General features: G+C 34.8%; 1 protein-coding gene across 2 annotated transcripts; it reads left to right on the forward strand.

Moving 5' to 3' along the window:
• Positions 1-2048: 2048 nt before the first annotated feature.
• On the forward strand, positions 2049-23173 carry LOC124362946 (acyl-CoA Delta-9 desaturase). 2 transcript variants are annotated; one of them, XM_046817844.1, is made up of 6 exons: positions 2049-2153; positions 9944-10117; positions 12305-12435; positions 13289-13494; positions 20523-20708; positions 21660-23173. In XM_046817844.1, the coding sequence occupies exons 2-6, from the start codon at positions 9946-9948 to the stop codon at positions 21967-21969; spliced, it is 1005 nt and encodes a 334-aa protein (XP_046673800.1). In that variant the 5' UTR covers positions 2049-2153; positions 9944-9945; the 3' UTR covers positions 21970-23173. The 2 variants fall into 2 exon arrangements, with proteins under 2 accessions (XP_046673800.1, XP_046673801.1); XM_046817845.1 differs by lacking the exon at positions 2049-2153 and adding an exon at positions 2203-2224.
• The last annotated feature ends 3574 nt before the right edge of the window (positions 23174-26747 follow it).

The following is a 26747-nucleotide window of genomic DNA, read 5'->3' on the forward strand; positions in this document are numbered from 1 at the left end:
GCGCGTGAAGATCTTCCAAAATCCCATACGTCTATATGGCTATACTTCTTGATACCGTATCATTTGACATCGGTGTGGCCTTCAACTGTTGACCCATGGATTCTCCAAACATAGTTGAAACCATATCAATTGCTGCTGGCACTATCAGGTATTATCCGATATTGTGTGGTTTTTTCTTCTGAGCGATTCTGTGAGAAATCTAATAAGATGCCAACAAAGCCTTTGAAGGTACACTTTAGATGTTGGAAAAAGCATTTTTTGTAGATTTAACACTTTTAAATTTTTGTTAAAAAAACTCTTTAGGTTTGTTTGCGATATTTCCATGTTTAGTGTTAAAATGTATGTTTATTTTGTTAGGTTTCATGCTGTCAGAGGCCAGCACGGCTAGACAGATTACACAATGGGGCCGTTTTTGGCCATTTATGATTTTTTGTAAAACCGAGTGATAAATAACTGTTGCCAAACTTGCGCACTTTGTCTATGTTGTCCACTTGGACTTGGAGAACGATTGGTTACACTTGTCATGACTCCCGGGTCTTCATTTTTCCCTGACTGTCACTGATGACACTTTTCGTACTTGCCTTCACTGATGCGTCTCCACTTCCACCACTTGTTACAGTTACAAGAAATCTTTTCATTTCGAAGAAAATATATACATTTGTACTCCAAAGCTTATGCGAAACCAAAGTATCTATGAAAATAACCACAAAATATGGAGAGGTGCTATGTTCAAAACATGTAACTGCACTAGATGTTTTGCATTGGCGGTAGGGGTAGGATTAATGAGGATTCCAGGAAAGTCTGGGGCCGATTGGTCACAGTGGTACTTCACAAGTCATTGGGAAACCACAAAAACCAGGTGCTACCGCGAATCATCTATAGCGCTCTACTGAAAACATGTCGGTGTACAATCACAGTATTTTACTGCCGATAAACTAAGAAAAATAAAATATTCTGCACTATTACGACGATGACTAAAAGTTATTCGTAAACTTGTTGTAATTTGAAAAATAAGGGGGCCCCCCTTCAAACTTCATTGCGCCCCCTTGGGGGCCGCACCCCACACTTTGAGAACCTCTGGACTAGAGTGTACCAGACAAAATATCTTGGAGCACTGATAGATGGCTGGAACCTTCATGTTGACCACGTTTGTAAAGAACTAAGCCCCTCTCTATATATCTTGAGAAGGCTTAAGCAGGTGAGTACACGGTTAAATTAGCCTACCATGCTTTGTTCAAATCACATTTAAGATGCTTCTCACTGCTTGGGGAAGCTCCTCAAATGATACTTCATAGAGCTTTGATACTTCAGAAAAAGACAATCCACATTCTTTGCTGCCACGTTGAATTTGTACATGGCTACTATGATTTTTAAATTTTGTGGAAGTAATTTTATGGAAATTACATTTTCTACATTATGTTATCTCATGGCTAGATAAAAGAAATATTTAGGTTTAACTGACTGACTCATCTCAGTCCTTAATGAATATGTGAATAAAGATTTATAAATATTGTTAAAACTGTTATTCTGTAATAAAATTATATAATTGAATTGCTCAAATCTGAGTATTTCGATATTAAACCATAAAAAATAAGTGTTATAAATACCCAATTTAATCGTGTCTCAACACATTTTAATTTTTCAATAATTTTAGGGAAACTCATGCATTTTGGGCATTTATGACCACTTGTTATCAAAATTTAAAGAGTTTCAGATTCAACTTGAACACATTTTCCCACTTTTAAAACCTTTCATTTTTAGGATTCAGGATAAATTCCAAGTTTTTAGTATGAATCTGTAAATGAAGTATGCAAGTTTTGTTTGTGAAGTCTACACACATGCCAATATTGGCAAGGTTTTCCTTAGGAAACTACAGATTTACAAAACTCTTTGTGCGATTGCTCTCCTGAAAAATACAATAACTGGATTTGTTAACATTATCTAGCAGTGCTTGTTTATCTTTTGTAATTAGTTTTTAAATGGAGTCATTCTAGTACTAGGAATTCTATGTCTGTCAAGCAAGTTAAGTGCAAAGAGTCAAGTCATGGGGGACTGACCTTTGTTCATTTGAAAGTCCGATTAGGCTCAGCCCCATAGTACACATAGTCTACCCATAGTGCTTTGGAACACCAGAACGAGCTGTTACACTACAGGTACTATTCATTAGTTACTCTCCGTCCTTTTTATTATTTCATAATACAGTTTTTTAATACATTAATAAAAGGTACAGTAATGAGTAGCATGTCTTTTTTAATTCATAAAATATTGTGTTTTAAACCATTTTTTATGTTGAAACAAACATTTAAAATAACTGTTGCTTTCAATACAATTGTAAAATTCTGTGGCATTATTAAATTTGATGTTACTGTTTAAAACGTTTACAAAAAAATGCAGTATGAAAGTAAAATTAAATCAGCAGTTCCTCATTATACCTCTTTTGGTAGTTTTGAATGTAGAAAGGCCACTGCCTACCTACATGCCACTGTTTTCTTTTATTTTTTTGTGCTCTAGATTACGTAGGTCTAGATTACATTCCGCCTCATCAGAATCCGCGCATGTTTTAGACATATACATGAGTCTTATGGGTTCCCCAAGGCAACTAAACTATTAGGTCGAGCCCAATAATACACAGTCTGTTCATAGTGCTTTGGAACTCCAGAACAAGCTACTATTTACTATAGTTACTATTAATTTGTCAATTATCCGTGAGATAGAAGAGTTCAAAAACAAATGTATGACGAAAAACATTAATTCTAAATTAATTGTCAGCATGTAAGGTTTCTACGTATTTTTAAAAACATAACAAACATCTGTACTCTGAGTTCAAATCGTATTTCTACTGTTAAACTTTAAAAATCAAATTTAACAAAATCATTATCTGCTCACCCAGCTTGCGTTTGAGATGAAAACCCCATCTAAATGGGTTACACAATAATACGAATTTTGTAGCTCAACTAAAATTTCCCATAATATACATTAAATGCATTTGGGAAGGTTCCTATTCGAAATGGAGTCAGATTATCTAATATTTTACTTGTATAGATATGAAATAAACAAAAACTCATTTAAAAGATTTACATTTTTTTATATTCAGAGCATTTAACAGTTTAAAAAATTCATAAATCACATACTAACAATTAGTACATAGCAAAAATAGGAATTAGTCAAATGTATTCTTTATTTACTAAGAGCAAAATGAAAAGGTATTCCTTCAGATACTGCAATAAATTTCCAAAGAAAAATAATCTGTTTACTCTTTATTGTTTTTATTATTATTTAATATTTAATTAGAACTTTTGTGCAGTAAAATAAATGGATTTAAAATAAAGATATTAAAACATAAGCATTGTTAACGCAATATTCATCTTTAATAAAATACTTCAGTCATGTGCAATGCAATTTTTAATATTTTATTAAATAAATTATATAAAAAACTTATAAAATTAACATTTACTGCGTATTAAAGCGAATAGTAAACTCTAGTAAAGTGTGTTCAGGAAGTCATTAATAAAAGCTACACAATACTGCAAGGCAATGTTTCATTGACTACAATAAAGCAACGGGCTGAATTAGCAAGTCATGAGCTGATGTTTATTCATTACCACATAGCATAGGATAGAACCAGACAAACAATTTAATTACTCATTAATTCAAAGTGGCATTTAAAATAGTACAAAACCATTTTAGCATCTAAAAATGTCTTGAGAGACTACTTACTGTACCTAGGTGTTTTGACAATGATTTTACTCATTAATGGTAAATGTTAGATTTTTTTATTATGAATACTGTGTTGCCCAAACTGAAGTGATTATAGACTATTACAATGTTCCGAAGAGGTTAGAGACTATTACAGCTTCTTGAAGTCAGGTTGTTCTTGATTGATATATACCTTCAGTCTATAAGCACTGGAATTTTCCTCACTGCATAAACAATTTCCACAGTAAGATAATTGTTATTGAAGCAAGAGAAATTATTGTATGATTTTATCAGCCATTTTGCAAGGTATCAAACTGATAACGGAAATTATATGTTTCCTAACAATTACAATAGTAAATATTTAAAATGAATACATAAATATAGCTTGAAATCAAGTTTTTAATACAATTTATTTGTACACTGTTGCAAGTATTATAATAACCTCTATAAAAATAGAGTCAAATATTATGTTAAAACAACGAATTGGATCAATTGTCAATTTTTCACCCTTGACGTGATATGAGTAAAATATATCACTGTTTTGAGCTGCAAGACGAATGGTGTTTAGTGGGAGTTAGATGAGCTGGAAATAAGTGTTGTTTCGTTTAAATATATCACAAGAATTTTGTTAAGAATACATTAGTACATCCTAACTAATACTATAGATGTATACATGAAGATACATGACATGTATAGATGAATACTATACAAGACCTGGTGTCTTGTGCTTTTTACTCAGTTGGCGAGTTTATGGAGCACACTTGGGATTGATATTCGCGGCGGTGTTGCAATCCTGGGGGTTGATCCCACGAATTATGAATTTTGTTTTTTTGTATGTGTATGAATGTGTGTGCCTGCGTGCAACTGTATGGAAAGTCGAGTGAATGGATTTAGTTTTTAAGATAAATACTGTAAAAAAATTGGTATTATTGACTATTGCAATACAATGTAATATATATTGTCAACGCAATAAAATATATTCTATTCTATGTGAAAGTGAATTTGTTTGTTACGCTTTCACTAAAAATGAATGGACCGGTTCTGAAATTTTAGATGGACCCTGGTTAAAATTCTAGTTGGTCTGTTCTTATTTCAAAAATTCCTTCCCCCACTGGTCTCTGAAATTGTGAAAAATCCCATCTTGGTCTCTAGAGCTGCGTTACAGCAAACAAATATTATGTTAAATGCAACCAACTATTCTGTGTGAATATTGTTTTATGATAACACAACCATGTATGGTTAAAATAACCACAGTTTTCAATTTGTATACATTCATAGTGTGAAAGCATAGAGTAAGCTTTATAGTAACAACACTGCCCAGAGTAAGAAAAAAAGTTGTAGTAAATATATTTTAACTGTACATTTTGGGAAATATTAAGTATGCAGTGCTTGGTCAGTGCTGATATCAAATAATACAAAGTTACTATCCAACTTTTACCATAAATTTAAAGACCGTTATATTTTAGTTTTCTTTTGACACAAGTAGGCTTCTTAGAACTGTGTATATATATTTTTTGATTGGGAAAACAAGGCAAAATCAACTATGGCATAAAAAAAATACTAAGTAATAAATTGCAATGGCCATAAATACACACTTTTTGACATATTTTCTTGATCATGGCATCAAGGCAAACTCAATACTGGTGTCAGAGATATAATTCATTTGAACCAAAAATGCTAATACATGTACAAAGCCTACGAAATTGCATGCAAAACCGTGGGTGACTGCCAAGTAGACCTAGAATACATCACATTTTTAAACTTTGACACGTCAACGTTTTTACCACTTAAACAATTTTTTATGATATAAACTTTATAGGCCTATATATGGATTATCTATATTTGTTCTCTGTTAACAAGCAATAAATCACATTCAGTATTTTTTTGCTTAAGAGCCGTGTACTATGGCTTTTTAGACAATATTATGCCTTGAACACTTTTTAACCCTAATTTTTAATCTTAGTTTTATTGAAGGTATCTCATCCTAATAATATTATAAATGTGAAAGTGCCTTAGTTTGTTTGGTTTGCTTTCATGTATAAACTATTCAACCGATTATACTGAAATTTTACATGGACATCCCTAGGATGAATACAGGCCTATTCTTATTTGGTAAACCCTTCCGGGCTACACCCCACTGGTTGTTAAATCAGCAAAAAATCCCTTCTTAGTGTCTAAAGTTGTGTAATGAGAATTCAAAGAGGCAGTTAAATGTACTAAACTGTTACATGTAAACATTGTATTATTACAGCACGACCATATTTTTGATTATTTTAACCAATATTTTCAATTTGTTTACGTTTATAGAACTGAACTGTGGAAGACAGACTGATTCCCCTCAGAGCAGCTTCTGAAACAAATGTCCCAATGGCTGCTGGATAAAAGCATCAGTGTATTTCAGCATACACTTTAGTGTTTGGGGGAGAATGATACAATGCTGAAGTGTAGTTAATGGGGTCAAGTCGATAACAAGTAGATGAACAATGAAGAAGATGGAGCGGAGTTTGAGGATGGACGGCAGGTCTAGATGAGGTGACGACCTTCCATCAATACCCTAGGGCGTCTCAGGTTGTGCAGTGGAGCAGGGCCCTCACGGGAAGACCAGGCCCTGATGTGATCCCACTCCAAGAAATCAGCCGAGTCAAAAAGATGCCGAACAAACCAAGGGGTTCCAGATAGGAAGCAAACAGCCCTGTGTTGGAATGATTCAAGCTGTTTACTGGGGGTAGCGGCCAGCTGTTTGTACCACATAGGGCCAGCGTAGGTGGTGGATGGCCATATGATTGAGGTATAAAGGAACAGCTTGGTGTAGGTGGTAAGCGGTGACGAGTGGCGAAGAAGTGAAGCATTTACATGTATAGATTGAAAGCATAATAAAAGTAACAACACTTCTTATTTCAACATCTTTGGTAAACTCAATTTTTATGACAAATAATCGTCAAGGGAACATTGCATCCATTTCTCACTGATGACGTATACTATGTATACTGATTAGGTGTATAAATACTGATATAATTCCTAGACTGGACCGAGGAAATAGTATGATTTAGTGAACATGGATTGGGAAGCAAAAATTTTACTGTATCATTTATTATCTTTACATATGGATGACAACTGCCATATTGTAAGTATTGAAATGTATTAATATTATTGATATTGATTTTAGTTTTTAATGTTCAATAAAACCTATATCCTATACCTATATCCGTGTGATTTAGAAAACTATACTGATTTGAATCCAACCACGTTACAAAATTATATATAGCAATCCCCAAATTTGCGTTGGGAGTATAGTTAATTTGAGCTAGAAGTGCAAAACCTGAAATAAGAATTACTCACAATGAAAATGGATACCTACCTGGTACACAATATATGACTAATTCCGGTTTTAAAATATCACAGGACCGTATCGTATTACACCACAAGTGCTTTCACTAAGAAAACTATGAACTTTGACTTTGGAGTTGCTCTACATTGATCTAAAATAGTTTCAGGCATTTATAGTACATTTTAAACAGTAATGTGATAAATATGTCACTATATTCAATCATTATTATTTATCTGAAACAAAAATTCAGTATTAAAGTAAATACATTTTTTATTTGCCTCCCCATAAAATACCCTGTTATAATTACTCTTATTTAATTGTAGTTAACAACTGCACCGCTCATCCAACATGGATAGTCACGGTCTTATTGTAACCGCGGTCCGTCATAAATCTTTCAAGACTATATTGCCTCGGTGACCACCAGAAACGGAATATTAGGTTGCGGTGGCCTATCCACACCCGGCACGAACCACACTGCAGTCAGTGGTTGGGCTAGACCTGTGTCACTTCAGGGCTGTTAGTACTAGCATAACATTACAATTATTTAGGGCAGCTGATTATTATAAATATGATGTAAATTATTATTAGGGTGAGCAAGAGAGGTGTCGCAGGGCTGGGCGATGTGGTGAATTATGTCTAGAGATGTATTTACTGTAAAACTGTAATTTAATCACTTCTGGAAAGTTCATGCAAAGTAAATGACGGAGTCTACATTGAAACAAATTAACATTATTTAATTCGTTATTTTTATAAATTAACCAATTATTAAAGCTAGCTGTGTTAGGGTTGAGGCCACTCAGATGGTTAGACAGTTGTCACCTTTTCCGTAATCTCCATAGTTATTCTACGGACCTCATGGGTTGGCCACCGTACAACATTCAAACTTCTATAACAGAGAATGGTAACAAAATACTGCAACATGCTGGTTTAATATAACATCACTATATTATCTGACACCTGTCAATGTTTCACCAGTGCCATGTAAGGTACTGTGACATTTTTTTCCAGAGGCAAAGAGACGGTTGTTTCCACACTTAGCCCTAAAAGGACCTTTGCGCCTTCCTTATTCATGTTTTTGCCCTCAGAATCTGAGACTTACAGAAGCCAATCAAATTTTCTCTGATGTCCTCAGGGCTGAGAAAATATGACCCTAGGATTTTTTTTCCTAGGTGTAGATATGGCAGGACAACTTAGCCATATGTGTCCCGCTGATTCTTCTGCTTCTCCACAGACTCTGCATTTATCAGTCTAAATAAGACCCATCTTCATAAGATGTTTTTGAAGGGGGCCATGTCCTGTCCATCCCTTCTATCATTCTTATATCCACCTTACTTTGACCTAGGAGAGATGCCGACCCTTTTGAATAAGGAGAGATAAACATTTTTAATTGTCTTAATCCTGAGGCACTACTCCAGTTAATGGATCTAATCCTCTTTTCCCCAATCTTTTACAAGAGCTTTGCTGTAGGAGAAAGCTACTCCACAGCCTGGCTCTGGCCCTATAATAAAGGACTCTGTTCCTGTTTTGGCAAGGGTATATGCTTTTTCATTACCATGAAAGCCCTCATGGCACCAAACTGAGTGTAACTCTATTATTCTTTGCCAGTTCTACCAGAGCATTCTTGCATTCCCAAACTGCTTTAAACTCAAGCAATAAAGGAACTGCACTAAAGGAACAGGCATCACGTGCCTTTAGTGCAGCCTGGCTGTCAGAGAGTATTAAGTATTCTGCTCCTTTTGGTCTCATTTCATGTGAGTCAATGCGTGAACCATTTGAATGTGACACTCTAAAATATATTACAGCATAATTATGTTCCTGTGCTGGCGGAACACTGTGTGATACAGCACAAACCCTTAAAAGTATACTTACACAATGTAAAAAGTGCTGGGATAAAAATGGAATATACCACACATCGAGGAGGCTTTTCCATTGTACAGTACATGTTTTGGACAAGGCATATGGTATAACAATTTTTATCAACAACATTTTTTTTATGTGTGATAAAACTTCACAAATAGCTTTGCCTTCGTGTTGAACATGATCATGCACCGATAAATCTCCTTTAAAGTACTACATTGAAATAATACACTATTTATTTTAATTATAATCAGTATGAAATAAAATTCCTAGTTTATTACCAGAGCTAGAAGGCCAAATTTGCACAATCGATTGTGGGAAGGAAAGGAAAACCTTTACTAATCTTGATGTTTTAGCAGTTCTTAGAACATTTAAAACTTTACTGCCAGAAACGTTAATGTATTTTTATTTAAATTATTTTGATACATTTAAATTAAACACCACTTCACTAACTCATGCCGAACACCATATGTCTCACAAGTTATAAATTCTGGGACCAGAATAAACTCTCAGACACCACACTCAGGTTTTGTTGGACTGTGCATAAGGATAAGTTGTTCAGAGAATCTTTGCAACCAGCAGCATTATGGAGACTGCTGCATTTTTTATCTATTTAAAATTATTTTCTCTTTCCTCAAGAACTAATTAAGGTGGAAAGACACTGTTTTAAAAGTATGTATATTTTCTCATAAAACTGCTAAAACAAATTAGCTTACATAAAAATATCACTAAAATTTTAATTTGTATTAAATATTCTGAAACATCCTTCTTATACCTGAATTTTTAAAGTTAATAAACTCATCCAGGATTGTTTAGGATACATGTTGATTTGTGAACATAAAATGAGGCTGAAGTTTAGTTTCTTACATGCCACTCCCAAATATTTGGTGTAATACAATGCAATCCTAGATGGCAACAGTAACAGCTCGCATCTCTAAGAGAATTCACTAACAATATTTGAGAGTTGCTGGATTACACACTGTATGATCCACCCGCACTGAAAGAAGAATTGTGAATAGATAACTAACCCTGATGAGCTGAGCTTATGTTATTGGTTGACAGAGATGAGTGGAGAGCTGCTGTCCGAGAGTGAGCCGGCTACGTCCAAGCCTCCCAGACCTGTACGGAGAGAAACAAACTGGCCCCTAGTGTTGTTCTACATCTACCTGCACATGTCTGCCCTGTACGGTCTGGTACTAATAGTCACCGAGGCCCGTGTATACACCACAATATTCAGTGAGTCTACTGCTTAGAAATCATCTTGGAATTTTGTTTTGGGTGAAAAAATCCTGTTAATATTAGTTTTTTGAACTATTTAACTCGATACTTAACTATTTAACTACCACATTTGAGACATATGAAATACTAATTCTATGAATTAACGTCACACACAATTTACCTTTTTATCAATTTATAACCAGTTTTGTGATGAAGCTGGTTTATTATTTTACATATTGAGGATTATTTTGATCCTGCTTGTTGATTTAGAAGTTTCGATAGTTCAGTAAATAAGGGACTTATTGATTATACATTTATATTTTCAACCCCTTTTTTAGTACTGAAAGTATAAGTATTGTGGACAACTGTTTTCTCTAAAAAATTAACTTTAATAACTATAAGATTCTTGAAGCAATTAGAAAAATTATATTTCAATAAACTAGTAATAATCACACAATTTTCCAATGTGAATTTGTATTTTGAAATCATCTATTTCATCTTCAGACAACTCCACAAATAAAAATATTCACATTTGAAAACTGTGTAATTACTAGTTGTATTAATTTTAAATAACATGTTTAATAGTACATGAAAAACCACAACATATCCCCTATATATGGGGGGGAGGAGGGAATCCTCAGCAATGGGAGATCCCAGCGCAACACTAAATTTGGCACTGGTCTTGTGTATTAAAAAGTTAATAAATGAAAATTCCATCTTAAGACAGTATAATGTGTGTTGTGTGTTTTCCTCAACGAATGGAACCCAATGAAATCTATGGAAGAGTGTAAATGCAGGATATATATAACCCAGATTTTGATTTTTTTGGCCTTTTGGACTCCAGACGATAATGCTAATGCATACCAACAACAAAATATATGAGTATAGTTTGAATACAAAAGTTGGTTTTTTTTTAGTTCATAACTTTCATTAAAACAAGAGAATAAAATATATTCACGCAGTGAAATAAAGACGCCCAAGGCCTACTCTGATAAACTTTGATTATATATTTATCTTACTAATGTTAGGATGTGAACTAGCTAAGAGAATCACAGTGTAAACATATTAGAGATTAAAATTTAATTAATTAATCATACATTCATGGATAGAGGATCCCTGATTTTCTGGCTATTATAAGAGGAAATTCTGTGAATTACTTTAGAAGAAATTAACTATTGTAAGGCTTTTAGTTATATGTGAAATCTCCAATAAAGGGACAGTTCATCTACAGCATTGTCTTAATGATCCTCAGAGCTCTACCCATTTTGCTTTCTATATGTAGTGGACCAGGTGTTAATTGTGACTTCAAACAATATCTGGGTAGAGGGGCTTATGCAAGGACAGAATCACTTAGCAGTCACACAGTCAAGCTTGTTGCTGACACAGTTATCTCATAATAACAACTGTATCCAATAGACAAGGCTTTTGATTCTAGATGTACACTAACAATACAAATTCTCAGATAATATCATGTTCATTATCTCCTATGAATTAAAACCTGGAGAAATCTCATGATCTTGCAAGACCTAGGAAAGACTGGAATTCTAAATAACAAGGGAATAAAGTGCTCAAATTTAAGTCAGTGTATTGGAGTCTAACCACTATTCTCATAAGCTTTATATGCCTAAGTACATCAAACTCAATTAGAACCAATCATGGGCAAGCCTACCACACTGAATCATTCTGTGCAGTGGAATAATGGTATTCATTGATGTGAGTTAATATCTCATGATAATGATTATAGTTTTAAGCATTATATCAATAAAAAACATTCAAATCATTTTAGAAATGAGTGATCAGCTTCTTTATTTCATTAAATTAATACTACCTTGTGACCTACATAGATGATCACTCATAATGGTTACATACAATTTAGATGTAGCATAAAACTGATACCTAAAACAAAAATGGATTTACCTCTTAGGTGTATTGATAAAATACGTCACAACATAATGTTGTATCAATACATTCAAAATTAGGTGAATTAATAGTATTTTGGTCCATAGGTTTCTCCTGGTCCAAGAAAGAATCCTATTGATTTTGGGGACAAAAGGGTAAAGCTCACTCCATCCCTCTGTCTGTACGATAACGATTTTGTTATATTTTGTCATATCCTTATTACTTGTAGTTTATACAACTTTAAAGCAATTATAATTGATTATTACCTCAATTAGCAGGTAATGTATAAGACTTGTATTATTGCAGCCTTGATACTGACAATGTTGGGAACCATCAGTATCACAACAGGCTGCCACAGACTCTGGGCTCACAACACATACAAGGCTGTCTGGCCTCTCCGACTCTTACTGGTCACATTGCACACTATGTGTTGTCATGTAAGTAAAATAACATTCTAAAATATGTTTTGAAGAAAGGTGAAACAATTAGTACATGCAATTTTATGTTTTGTTAAGTACTTGTTGCCAGAGTAGTACAAGAGATAAAAGGATTTATGCAATGAGTGAACAGATTATGTTTGGTTTAGATTATGAAAAATTGCAAAGTTGTGGTAATTGTCCGGAGGACCACAAATCACTGGAACAGATAACCTCTTGGATAGTTATCCTAATAAAACATTTTTCCCAATTCGGCCATTATTGTTAAACTTTCATACCCAATATGGAGTCAACACGTAATATTTCAGCTAGAAATAAGGGTAAATTTTACATATACCTGGGTTTATGTATCTTGAACTCACGGGCTTTACTCAATGTGCAATGGAGCTTTGAAGTGGTTTGTTTTTGCACTTTTCATTGCAATCTTGTGTTCATCTTAAGTATTTTATTTAGTAGCTAGTTTCTAGCTTAGTCTGTTTCCACAATTTTTCAGTACAGAGTATTAAATTACTGAATATTTAATTAAGTACGGTTTAGTTAGTGTAAGGCACATGTAATGGCCATCATATGTCATTAAACTTAAATTTTTTGCCCAGTGGTGATTTTTAATTTTTTGTTGCATTCATTATTGCACCTTAATCTAATTTTGAGGTCTTCATAGACTGCCTATTGTGGGAATGAAGAATTTCTGAACTTAATCCAGTAGATTTTAGTAGCATTCCTTTCTCTAATAAAGGAACACCAGTTGAAAGTTACTTTGGTTTGCGTATTTTTAACACACTGTATAACTCAGCAGTTACTCTGTGGAAGGTTAATAAAGTTGAAAACACTTACATGACGTGGGCTTGTGTAGGGTCCAGTGTATGACTGGGTGCGGGAACACCGGGCACACCACAAGCTGCGGAACACAGACTTTGACAAGTTCGACTACCGCAAGGGCTTCATGTTTGCGCACATTGTGTCCCATTGCATCAACACTGACCCCAGGATAGAAAGGGAAGAGGAGAAAGTTGACATGTCAGACTTGGAGCAGGACAGCATTGTCATGTGGCAGAAGAAGTGAGTAACACTCCACACAGCAAGTCTTGTATGTTTGACAAGATATACATAGGTGACAGATGCAAAGTTAGAGTTGACAGTTGCAAAGTTAGAGTAAGTTTGCATTGTATATTTCGTTTTCTATAAACAGTTTAAATTTAAAAAAGTGTAAATAACTTTTATTATAGTTTAGTAAATATTGTAAATAAGGATACGGTAAGTATTTAGATTGTACAGATGACTTAATTCCATTTTCTTTAGTAAAATAATCCAAATCAATATAAATAAACAGTTAACCATGTTTTCAGTTTGTATAATCACATGTTTTCTTACACAATAAAATTGGTAAATTTCCTAAAGGAACTCCATAGACTAGTGGATACAGTCACGGCTCTCTAACTGAGAGATCATGGGTTCAAATCCCGGGGAAGTCCAATCATGATAGGAATAATAGCCACAGTGATTAAACAAGCCATCATAGCCTAAGAGCTGAGGCTAAAAAGAAATTAACGGCAATAAAATTATCTTGAATACAAATTGAGAACTTCAGTAAGTTGGTGTTGCAGATAGATTGCTAGTTTTAATTTCAAGAATACTGGTAGTGTAAAGATCTGTAATTGACTGCAGTAGTTATTTTCTGTTGAGGTCTGTAGTGCCACCAGCTGTAGTGCTGCAGAGATCTACTGGAGGTGTGACTGTTATCTTTGTGCTGTCAATCAACCACTAATGCAAATAAACAACTGCTATCTCTGTGGCACAATCCACTGCTTTAATATTTCTCTGAGTTCTTATGAATGATTGTATAGTTTGAAATGAAATCAGAATAAAAATAATTATATCTTAATTAATTGTGCATAGTTAATTGTTTAACTATAGCACATTTTTATATACTTTCCAAGTAATAAAACGTACTGACATAAGCAAAAGAATTAAAAAATCATTACTGTCTTGTGTATTTGGATGGTGTATTTCAGTGATTACAACTTTTTATTTGTTGACATCTTGTTTAACTAAAATTTCAATGTTAATTTAATATTAATGTTAAATGATAAAAACCAACACTCTTTTTGTAACTTTGAAACCAAACTTAAACAGTATAACATTGTTAAAAACTACACAGCAGAAATTAATAAATATGTAAATATTGCAGTTTACCTTAGCACTCCCTCACTACCACTCATGTAACTATTTGATGGTGATGTTTTATAAAGTACTAGCGGGCCCGGCGCGCTTTGCTGCGCATTTCAATAATTTTTTGCAAAAGTTGCCCGCGGCTTCGCACGCAATTTCCCGTTGAAAACAGTACACTATATTCACTTATTCTTTTTCTATCACATTCTAAACATTGCTGAGATAATTGATAGTCGTTCCATCGTGAGCCTCTTGGGCGTATTATGAAGGTATGTACCATATTCCTGCCTCTATCTAGCTGTTACCCACGGCTTCGCACGCAAATCTTAAGAACCGAAGTCCTTATATTACTTAGTAAATTTTTTTTTTTTTACTATAATAAATTTTAGATTAAATTAGTTATATCTCCGATGCCACGATTGAGCTTGCTTTGTTGTCTCGATCGAGAGAATATGTACACACGGAGTTTTGAGAACCATACTTCTGTCAAAAAAAACAACTAAGGTTGATTTTATAACATTCTTTATATTTGTAGCCAACGTAAGATAGTAATTATGATATCTGCATTACTCTTCTGATCAAGCATGAGCATGGTTTATATTAAATAAATATTGCAGTTAAAGGTGAATTTTTACGTCAAATTTGAATTGTATTATCTGGATAGTAAAGTCTATGTTTAACAGTGATTGCAAAAACAGTTTAAACAAAATTTGTCGTTTCTCTTAAGCTTACTCTATGCTTTAAAACTATAAGTGTAATATATGTTTACAAAGAACAGCTGATTAAAAATTTGAAAAGACGTTAACATATGTTTGCTGCAATGCATTTCTTATGGGTTTTTCTGTAACCAGTGGGGCGGAATCCTGAATCGGGAAAGGGATGGGCATAGCTTATAAACCTTCTCCGTGGAAAAATACATATACGTACAAATTTTCATCATGATCGGTCCAATAGTTCACGATTCCATAAAGGACAAACATACAAACATTCATTTTTATATATATAGATAGTATTCTGTTTTGTTTTATTTCATTTAGACCATTTGAAAACATACAATGTTTTTCTATTAATGAAAACGTATTTACCAGGTTAAGAGATATTAATCATGGTACTGAAGGAATTGACAAAAAATATCATGTTGTGATTGGAACCAAATAGAAAGCAGTGTGTAAAGGAAATAGATTTATTTTCTTACAAATGTTATAAAGAAAATGAATTTATGAAGAAACCATAAATCTGCACTAATTGAAGCAATTTTAGAAGCTGACAAAAAGTTTGATAGAACTGAAATGATAGAACAATCTTTCTATTCAGTCCTGATCAAACTAAGTTTGAAGAAAGTTATAGTCATACTAAAATATGTGAACTCAAAAATAAACATTATCACAGTATTGATCGTACCATTGACAGGATTTTATAATTCTATGTTGGTGTATCATGGATATTACTCTGTTTTCAGACAATATTGGCTAGCCATGCCAATAGTACTACCCTCAACATTCCAGCAGAATACTAGGGAGAGTCTGTGATGATGTATTTTGGATACTGTGCCCTGTTTCCAGATTATATTGGCTAGCCATGCCAATAGTGGGTTTCGGTACTACCCTCAACATTCCAGCAGAATACTAGGGAGAGTCTGTGATGATGTATTTTGGATACTGTGCCCTGTTTTCAGATTATATTGGCTAGTCATGCCAATAGTGGGTTCGGTACTACCCTCAACATTCCAGCAGAATAGTAGGGAGAGTCTGTGCTGATGTATTTTGGATACTGTGCCCTGTTTCCAGATTATATTGGCTAGCCATGCTAATAGTGGATTTGATGCTACCCTCAACATTCCAGCAGAATACTAGGGAGAGTATGCCAATAGTGGGATTTGGTACTACCCTCAACATTCCAGCAGAATAGTAGGAGAGTCTGTGTGCTGATGTATTTTGGATACTGTGCCCTGTTTCCAGATTATAATTGGCTAGTCATGCCAATAGTGGGTTTGGTACTACCCTCAACATTCCAGCAGAATACTAGAAAGAGTCTGTGCTGATTTATTTTGGATACTGTGCCCTATTTCCAGATTATATTGGCTAGTCATGCCCAATAGTGGGTTTGGTACTACCCTCAACATTCCAGCAGAATAGTAGGGAGAGTCTGTGCTGATGTATTTTGGATACTGTGCCTTGTTTCCAGATTATATTGGCTAGTCATGCCAATAGTGGGTTTGGTACTACCCTCAACATTCCAGCAGAATACTAGGGAGAGTCTGTGCTGATGTATTTTGGATACTGTGCCTTGTTTTCCAGATTATATTGGCTAGTCATGCCAATAGTGGGTTTTTGGTACTACCCTCAACATTCCACAGCAGAATACTAGGGAGAGTCTGTGCTGATGTATTTTGGATACACTGTGCCTTGTTTCCAGATTATATTGGCTAGTCATGCCAATAGTGGGTTTGGTACTACCCTCAACATTCCAGCAGAATAGTAGGGAGAGTCTGTGCTGATGTATTTTGGATACTGTGCCTTGTTTCCAGATTATATTGGCTAGTCATGCAATAGTGGGTTTGGTACTACCCTCAACATTCCAGCAGAATACTAGGGAGAGTCTGTGCTGATGTATTTTTGGATACTGTGCCTTGTTTCCAGATTATATTGGCTAGTCATGCCAATAGTGGGTTTGGTACTACCCTCAACATTCCAGCAGAATAGTTAGGAGAGTCTGTGCTGATGTATTTTGGATACTGTGCCCCTGTTTCCAGATTATATTGGCTAGTCATGCCAATAGTGGGTATGGTACTACCCTCAACATTCCAGCAGAATAGTAGGGAGAGTCTGTGCTGATGTATTTTGGATACTGTGCCTTGTTTCCAGATTATATTGGCTAGTCATGCCAATAGTGGGTTTTGGTACTACCCTCAACATTCCAGCAGAATACTAGGAGAGTCTGTGCTGATGTATTTTTGGATACTGTGCCTTGTTTCCAGATTATATTGGCTTAGTCATGCCAATAGTGGGTTTGGTACTACCCTCAACATTCCAGCAGAATAGTAGGGAGAGTCTGTGCTGATGTATTTTGGATACTGTGCCCTGTTTCCAGATTATATTGCTAGTCATGCCAATAGTGGGTTTGGTACTACCCTCAACATTCCAGCAGAATACTAGAAAGAGTCCTGTGCTGATTTTATTTTGGATACTGTGCCCTATTTCCAGATTATATTGGCTAGTCATGCCAATAGTGGGTTTGGTTACTAACCCTCAACATTCCAGCAGAATAGTAGGGAGAGTCTGTGCTGATGTATTTTTGGATACTGTGCCTTGTTTCCAGATTATATTGGCTAGTCATGCCAATAGTGGGTTTTGGTACTACCCTCAACATTCCCAGCAGAATACTAGGGAGAGTCTGTGCTGATGTATTTTGGATACTGTGCCTTGTTTCCAGATTATATTGGCTAGTCATGCCAATAGTGGGTTTTGGTACTACCCCTCAACATTCCAGCAGAATAGTAGGGAGAGTCTGTGCTGATGTATTTTGGATACTGTGCCTTGTTTCCAGATTATATTGGCTAGTCATGCCAATAGTGGGTTTGGTACTACCCTCAACATTCCAGCAGAATACTAGGGAGAGTCTGTGCTGATGTATTTTGGATACTGTGCCTTGTTTTCCAGATTATATTGGCTAGTCCATGCCAATAGTGGGTTTGGTACTACCCTCAACATTCCAGCAGAATAGGTAGGGAGAGTCTGTGCTGATGTATTTGGATACTGTGCCCTGTTTCCAGATTATATTGGCTAGTCATGCCAATAGTGGGTTTGGTACTACCCTCAACATTCCAGCAGAAACTAGAAAGAGTCTGTGCTGATTTATTTTGGATACTGTGCCCTATTTCCAGATTATATTGGCTAGTCATGCCAATAGTGGGTTTGGTACTACCCTCAACATTCCAGCAGAATAGTAGGGAGAGTCTGTGCTGATGTATTTTGGGATACTGTGCCTTGTTTCCAGATTATATTGGCTAGTCATGCCAATAGTGGGTTTGGTACTACCCTCAACATTCCAGCAGAATACGAGGGAGAGTCTGTGCTGATGTATTTTGGATACTGTGCCTTGTTTCCAGATTAATATTGGCTAGTCATGCCAATAGTGGGTTTGGTACTACCCTCAACATTCCAGCAGAATACTAGGGAGAGTCTGTGCTGATGTATTTTGGATACTGTGCCTTGTTTCCAGATTATATTGGCTAGTCATGCCAATAGTGGGTTTGGTACTACCCTCAACATTCCAGCAGAATAGTAGGGAGAGTCTGTGCTGATGTATTTTGGATACTGTGCCTTGTTTCCCAGATTATATTGGCTAGTCATGCCAATAGTGGGTTTGGTACTACCCTCAACATTCCAGCAGAATAGTTAGGGAGAGTCTGTGCTGATTGTATTTTGGATACTGTGCCTTGTTTTCCAGATTATATTGGCTAGTCATGCCAATAGTGGGTTTGGTACTACCCTCAACATTCCAGCAGAATACTAGGGAGAGTCTGTGCTGATGTATTTTGGATACTGTGCCTTGTTTCCAGATTATATTGGCTAGTCATGCCAATAGTGGGTTTGGTACTACCCTCAACATTCCAGCAGAATAGTAGGGAGAGTCTGTGCTGATGTATTTTGGATACTGTGCCCTGTTTCCAGATTATATTGGCTAGTCATGCCAATAGTGGTATGGTACTACCCTCAACATTCCAGCAGAATAGTAGGGAGAGTCTGTGCTGATGTATTTTGGATACTGTGCCTTGTTTCCAGATTATATTGGCTAGTCATGCCAATAGTGGGTTTGGTACTACCCTCAACATTCCAGCAGAATACTAGGGAGAGTCTGTGCTGATGTATTTTTGGATACTGTGCCTTGTTTCCAGATTATATTGGCTAGTCATGCCAATAGTGGGTTTGGTACTACCCTCAACATTTCCAGCAGAATAGTAGGGAGAGTCTGTGCTGATGTATTTTGGATACTGTGCCCTGTTTCCAGATTATATTGGCTAGTCATGCCAATAGTGGGTTTGGTACTACACTCAACATTCCAGCAGAATAGTAGGGAGAGTCTGTGCTGATGTATTTTGGATACTGTGCCTTGTTTCCAGATTATATTGGCTAGTCCATGCCAATAGTGGGTTTGGTACTACCCTCAACATTCCAGCAGAATACTAGGGAGAGTCTGTGCTGATGTATTTTGGATACTGTGCCTTGTTTCCAGATTATATTGGCTAGTCATGCCAATAGTGGGTTTGGTACTACCCTCAACATTCCAGCAGAATAGTAGGGAGAGTCTGTGCTGATGTATTTTGGATACTGTGCCTTGTTTCCAGATTATATTGGCTAGTCATGCCAATAGTGGGTTTGGTACTACCCTCGACATTCCAGCAGAATAGTAGGGAGAGTCTGTGCTGATGTATTTTGGATACTGTGCCTTGTTTCTTCCAGATTATATTGGCTAGTCATGCCAATAGTGGGTTTGGTACTACTACCCTCAACATTCCAGCAGAATAGTAGGGAGAGTCTGTGCTGATGTATTTTGGATACTGTGCCCTGTTTCCAGATTATATTGGCTAGTCATGCCAATAGTGGGTTTGGTACTAACTACCCTCAACATTCCAGCAGAATAGTAGGGAGAGTCTGTGCTGATGTATTTTGGGATACTGTGCCTTGTTTCCAGATTATATTGGCTAGTCATGCCAATAGTGGGTTTGGTACTACCCTCAACATTCCAGCAGAATACTAGGGAGAGTCTGTGCTGATGTATTTTGGATACTGCGCCTTGTTTCCAGATTATATTGGCTAGTCATGCCAATAGTGGGTTTGGTACTACCCTCAACATTTCAGCAGAATACTAGGGAGAGTCTGTGATGATTTATTTTGGATACTGTGCCCTGTTTCCAGATTATATTGGCTAGTCATGCCAATAGTGGGTCTGTTGCTGCCTATTAACGCTCCAGTAGAGTACTGGGGAGAGACTGTGCTAGTGTCTTTGTCTTTGGTGGGGTTCCTGAGACTGTCTGTACTCTGGCATGCTGCCTGGTTGGTTAATTCTGCCAACATACTCTGGGGCCTGGATCCCTTAGACAGGTGATTATTAATACACAAAAACATAGTGTATGTGTTACTGTAGTAGTATTTTTAAACCTCACGAATTTTGTATTGTTTAACTTGAACAAGATATATTCTGTAACTAAAATAATTACAGCTTTTAAACAGTTTGTTTTAGACTTGAATAGCTTTCTTAGCAACTCCCTCTTCCAACGGCTCCTATTTTGCTCCGAGTCATTTACTCCATCCCAGTGTTCATAATATGCCACTTTGTAAATTCAAAAAAAGTAATTAAGTGTGTAATTGTTGACACATTTAATCCTGTGTCAAAATAATTCCTGTGTAATTAATATTAAATTCATTGAATTAATATTTGATTGTTGGGTACATCAAAGTTGAATTTCTTATGTTAATATTATTGCTATACTTGTGATGAAGAGAGTGCTTTTTTTAAGAGTGCAGGCTGGATATTACAGGTGAAAGGTTTTACCTCAGTGGTGATATTGTCATGGTACCACTGCCTAGCTGACTATTTCAGGTGGATATAACTGGATAAGTTTGGTGTGGCTAAAGGGTGTTATTAGACTAGGACCTCAGTAAGTGAAAGGACTGCGGTCAAATTTGTGAAATTATCAACTGGCTTTTAATCATAGCAATTTTATTATCTGAGGGGTTTGGAACCCAAGCAGTTCAGAACAACCTTCAGTTTCTCTGGATGCAGTACAATTAATTATGAGTCAACTTTTCTTTTCTTCAATGCAACACTGTTGACTGTACTGAGCAATAGGACAACACAAGCCATTTACATTCATTCTACATACAATACACTGTAATATAGCTTTGGTAATACGTTTTTTTTAAGAGAGTGGGACAGGTATTCTCGTATAATGGCATTTTAGAGCTATTAGAACTCTGGCAGACTATGTGCATGATTCAAGTGTATAAATGTTTTAATAATTTCTGGAGATAATGAATGCCAAAACTCCACAGGAAATCAGGAGACACCATCCTGGTATTCTTCTTTGAGAAGTCCCTATGGCCGCAGTACCACTATCTGCTGTCTTGGGACTACAAGAGTGGGGAGTATGGCGGCTACGGCACCGGGCTGTCCACTGCTCTGATCCGCGTGTGGGCGGCACTGGGGGTGGCATACGAGCTGACCACCTGCAGTAGCGACGGGGTCAAACGAGCACTGGCCACTGCGAGTGCGACTGGCCGACCTGTACTCGAGTGTCTGGAAGAGAACAAGAGATTTGCAACACTCCCGGAAGTGCTGGACTGTACACAGCATGGCGCTTAGGCACTGAAGGACTCGCATTTTTCTAATTCTGTGTACGTACAGTAAATGTTTAGTTTGTAAGAAGCATGTCTGACAAAAATTCTTTTTAAAGCAGAGTGAGACTACAATTCCACGTAGTTGCAGTGTAGGCCCTATGGCTGTTTACATTGTTTAATAATATAACAGATTTGGTGATAATGTGATGAGTGATGTAGTAGCTACACTGGTTGTAGAAACTTAATGAAGGTTAAAACAAATATCCATGAAGAGAAAAATGGAGAACAGCATCATCAATCAGGAATTAGTAAGGAAAGTTGACATACAAATTTAACTGGGTCACAATTTCACATTGTTAATTTTGTATACAAGGTGTCTCACAACCATTTCATCAAACTTAACCACGTTGTTTAGCAGGTATAACATACGTCCTATCTAGCTTAGTTTAGAAGTTGTCTGTCTGTATGTGTGTTTTTTAAAAACATATATCTAATGAACAGTTTAAGACAAATGATTGTGTAACTCAGTATGATAAAGGTCTCTTCTGAGTTTCATGAATTTACCTTAAACTGTTCAGGAGACGATAATGTCATTCAAAAACACACATACAGAAAGACAACTTCAAAACCAAGCTAGATAGGACACACATTATCATATATTATTTGTTAGTGCATTACCATATTACCTGCTGGTAGTGTTTCGAGACACTCCGTACTGTAGAGAGCATTGTAATTATAAAAAACTCAAATTTTAGTTCCAAATTGCAATTTAAGTTTTGGGCCTTGAGAAATGCCCATTTTTTGTGAGTGTATAATTAAATAGACTTTGACCAAATTTGGTATTGGGGTATAATTAATGTCACCAGATACGATTATGAATTCTTTGAACATTTAAATATTTAAAAATAATTGGCTAAACAATTAAAATTTTCTAAAATATCGCTTAAATGGTTTTAATTAAATTAGAATTGTTTATAGTCCATTTGAAGCTTAAAAAGGCAGGGTTAACTGTGTCTCACTATTAATTGTTAATCAAAAGTTATAAAGGATTTATATTTTGGAAATGCATTTGAAACAGTACAAAATTAATTGTTGGATTAAAGTTAGAATGTAAAAATAAATTGTAAATATTTCCAGAGAGTCTTAGGTCTATAACCCACTTATATATTATGATTTTTTTACCCAAATATATTTTTGTCTAAATATTAATAAAAATAATTTGAAGAATTTAATTGACTTATTATTGTTAGTCCCATTATACAATTAAAACTGCATAAACTACATCTATTTTTTCTAAAACTAAAATTACTCACTAAATTATAATTTTTTGTTTGTTTTTATTTTGTATATAAATGTATAAATAAACTTTCCATGAAGAGCTTCCACAGCTCTGAATTGGTTGAAAATACCATTTTTATTATATAAAGAGATACAATTTCTGCTATACTGTGGCACTATTTATTTTCTTTTTAACAAGTTTCTAATTTATAAACAAGTATTCAATGATTTTCTCTATCTGAAATTAAACAGTTCACTATAAATTGTGTTCATGAGTTTCCCCAATAATGTTTGTCTTTCACAATCCTTGCAGCCTTGACCAGGTCCTTTCTCAAATTATCTTCTGATCCTTCCATGAAGCAGTCCTTGGTAGTCAGCATTTTAAGAATGATAAAAATGTCACTAATGCCAACTGAGCAGGGCTTTTGACTGTGTGGATGTAGACGATCTCATTACAAAATTCTCTCTTTACGGTTTTGGCCATAGATCAATTTCATTTTTAAAATCTTAATCAAATAGTAAAAAACAAAAAATGAATGTTGATGGTATATGGCCTGGTGAGACAGCAGGGAAACATAAAGTACCACAGGGGTACATACTTGGGCCACTGCTGTTTTTCATATGTATTAATGACCTACTCTTTTCAGTCTCAGCTAGGACAATCATGTACGTGTGTGACACAACTGTCAGGAACCCTCTTAATATTTATTCTTCTGTGAGTTAATCAACGTGTCAAGGATAAGTATGTAAAACTGCTTATTTTGTCTGTTTTCCGTCCACCCATACCTATGGGCTGATTGTATGAAGAAACACAAGCAAGATTAATAATACACTTATTCTCAAAAAAGGCCAAATGAATAATTATTGAAACACATAGTTTAGAACATTTACACCTCTTTTTAAAACTTAAAAATTTCAAACTGTCATGAATCTGTATTTTTTTTTTAGAGATCGTAATTCTACCCACTGAATATGCGTTTGACATATGTTTAAGCTAAATTTTTTGCTAGCCTTTTCAAATAAAGACAGACTTGGCTGTAGCTGTAAATGTGACAATGTCAGTAATATTTATGATTTTTAATGCAATAAAAAAATTGTTATTTTGAGTCATTTTTATTTGATTGTTGTATTTCACATTAAATGTCTTTGTTATTTAGTATAATTTTAACGATTTTTTATACAAAAATATTAATAATGCAAATAGGCATTCTATTTGTATTTTTTATAAAAAATGTGATGACTTCTTTCTTATAAATATTTTTAATTACCAATTTTGATGGTTCAGTTAATAGTCAAGTTCTAAAAATAACATTATTTTACAACACACTTTTATTCAGTTAATAGCACACAAATGCTCTGCAGAGTTTGTAACTTTCTTGTTCCAGTGCCAATACAAACAACATAGCACCATCACGGAGAACAGTCTTTTTCATAGATTTTTAATTTAGGAGGAAGATGCTGTTTATCACTATAAGTTTTTAGTTGAGTCAAAAAACCATCAAGAACCTCCATCCTGAATTCTAATAGTGTCATATTTGCATCTATATTATTGGTATTATACAAAAAAATTAAGATATATACATATCCAAATTTTAAATGTGTATGAACAATTTCTCATACTACCCCTCGATTTTTCTGGATAGAACAGTTTAATTGTTTAGTAACTCGCCATGTTGGATAAATCCATTCATATATTGGTTGTATTTAGCAATGGGCAGGAGTTTTGCATTTTCCTCTCTTATTGTTTACAATTTCAATTTCATATTGATTGGATATGTTATAAATAAACCACTCTATCCATTTTTTCACCATTGTTCCCTAGTGATAATTGGCAATATTTTCTGTTTTTTAACTTTTTTGGAAACAATTTTTGAGGGATTGTTGAGCTTATTATAATCTACAATGTGCAATGTGCCAGTAATGTGGAGTTTTCAGCTAGTTTTTTTTGGTGTGAATTATTCACTAATGTATACGGTATCAACATACATAACATGCATGACCTTCACCTAGCCACTGATAATTAATTGATGCATTAAAGATTTTTCATTGTCAACTCCTGACAAAGCATCTAAAGCACATTTCTAACAGTTTTAAGTTAAGGTCTGTAACAAGATAGTCCTTAATACCCGATTTCTTTCTTTTGCTTGATATATTATTTAAATATTTATTTATATACAAAAATACAACACATACTACCAATTAAGTGTACCTAATCAAAACTTAAAGTTTACAAACTTTTCAATCCATTGATAACATTATTATTGTGATATCTGGAATATGCGCATATGTGTTTCATTAAATTCACCATATACCATTTATAGGGATTTTATACTATATAATAAAAATCAGAATGTTCAAAAGCTTGGGGTGATACAAAAAACTGAGGTCAGATTTGGATTCACCACATACAAATCTATAAGGATCATCATTGAACTAAAAAAGTTTTCAAAAAAATTGTTTTGTTGGCCTTTCAATCTTTGGTTTGTTAATCTAAGAAAAACATGATCTGAAAAACATTATTCAAGAATGAACTTTTTTATAAAAATTCTACAATGCGAAATAATATCTTCGATCATAGAAAAGATTGTAACATTTATGAATTAATACTGTGAAAGATACAAGAAAAGATTTATATAATTTCAATATATTATCATGAAGATAGAATCTTATAAATAAAAGTGAATTAGAAAATTTGTTGCCAAGCGCTAATCTTGAGACCACTGGACCTATTCAGCTAATTCTTTTTGTAAACTATTCATTGAAATCCGAGGAAGGTCAAAATGAAGAGAAGGATTAGAAAAGTTACCGATAATATTTTAGAATGAAGAAAAAAATTATAGTATTAACCCCTTGAGTGCCAACGTCCGATTTTACCGGACGACAAAAGTTGGCCGAAAAGTGCCAATGTCCGATTTTACCAGACGTTCGGGAAAAAGTCACTAAAAAATTGTAACCTTTAATATTTGTAAATAATATCACATTGAAATGTTTGTGAAGAATCGTTCTTTTCAAAATAAATTGTTATAGTACACTTCCGATCAAACTTTAAATTATGAAACTCACATATAAACATTTTTGGTTGCCATAGCTACCAGAAACAATGTGTCCATTTTTGGTATTCCTAAATTTAGTGTTATGGTAACTTTGTTATTTTGTGTTAATTAAACAGAGTTTTCAGAGAAAAATAAAAAAGAATCATGTTGATAGCTTATTAAATAATCGAACTGTGAAGTTTTTACTAAAACCTTGCAAAATGCCTGAAAAAGGGCTGGCACTTTTAGGTACACCCACTAGAAAAATACCTGGCACTTTTCAGTATACCCACTCAATAAATACTTGGCACTCAAAGGGTTAATCTATATACATAAAAATGAATGTTTGTATGTTTGTCCTTTATGGAATCGTGAACTATTGGACCGATCATGATGAAAATTTGTACGTATATGTATTTTTCCACGGAGAAGGTTTATAAGCTATGCCCATCCCTTTCCCGATTCAGGATTCCGCCCCACTGGTTACAGAAAT

Source organism: Homalodisca vitripennis, chromosome 5 (genome assembly GCF_021130785.1).
Source record: "Homalodisca vitripennis isolate AUS2020 chromosome 5, UT_GWSS_2.1, whole genome shotgun sequence".
NCBI lineage: Eukaryota > Metazoa > Arthropoda > Insecta > Hemiptera > Cicadellidae > Homalodisca > Homalodisca vitripennis.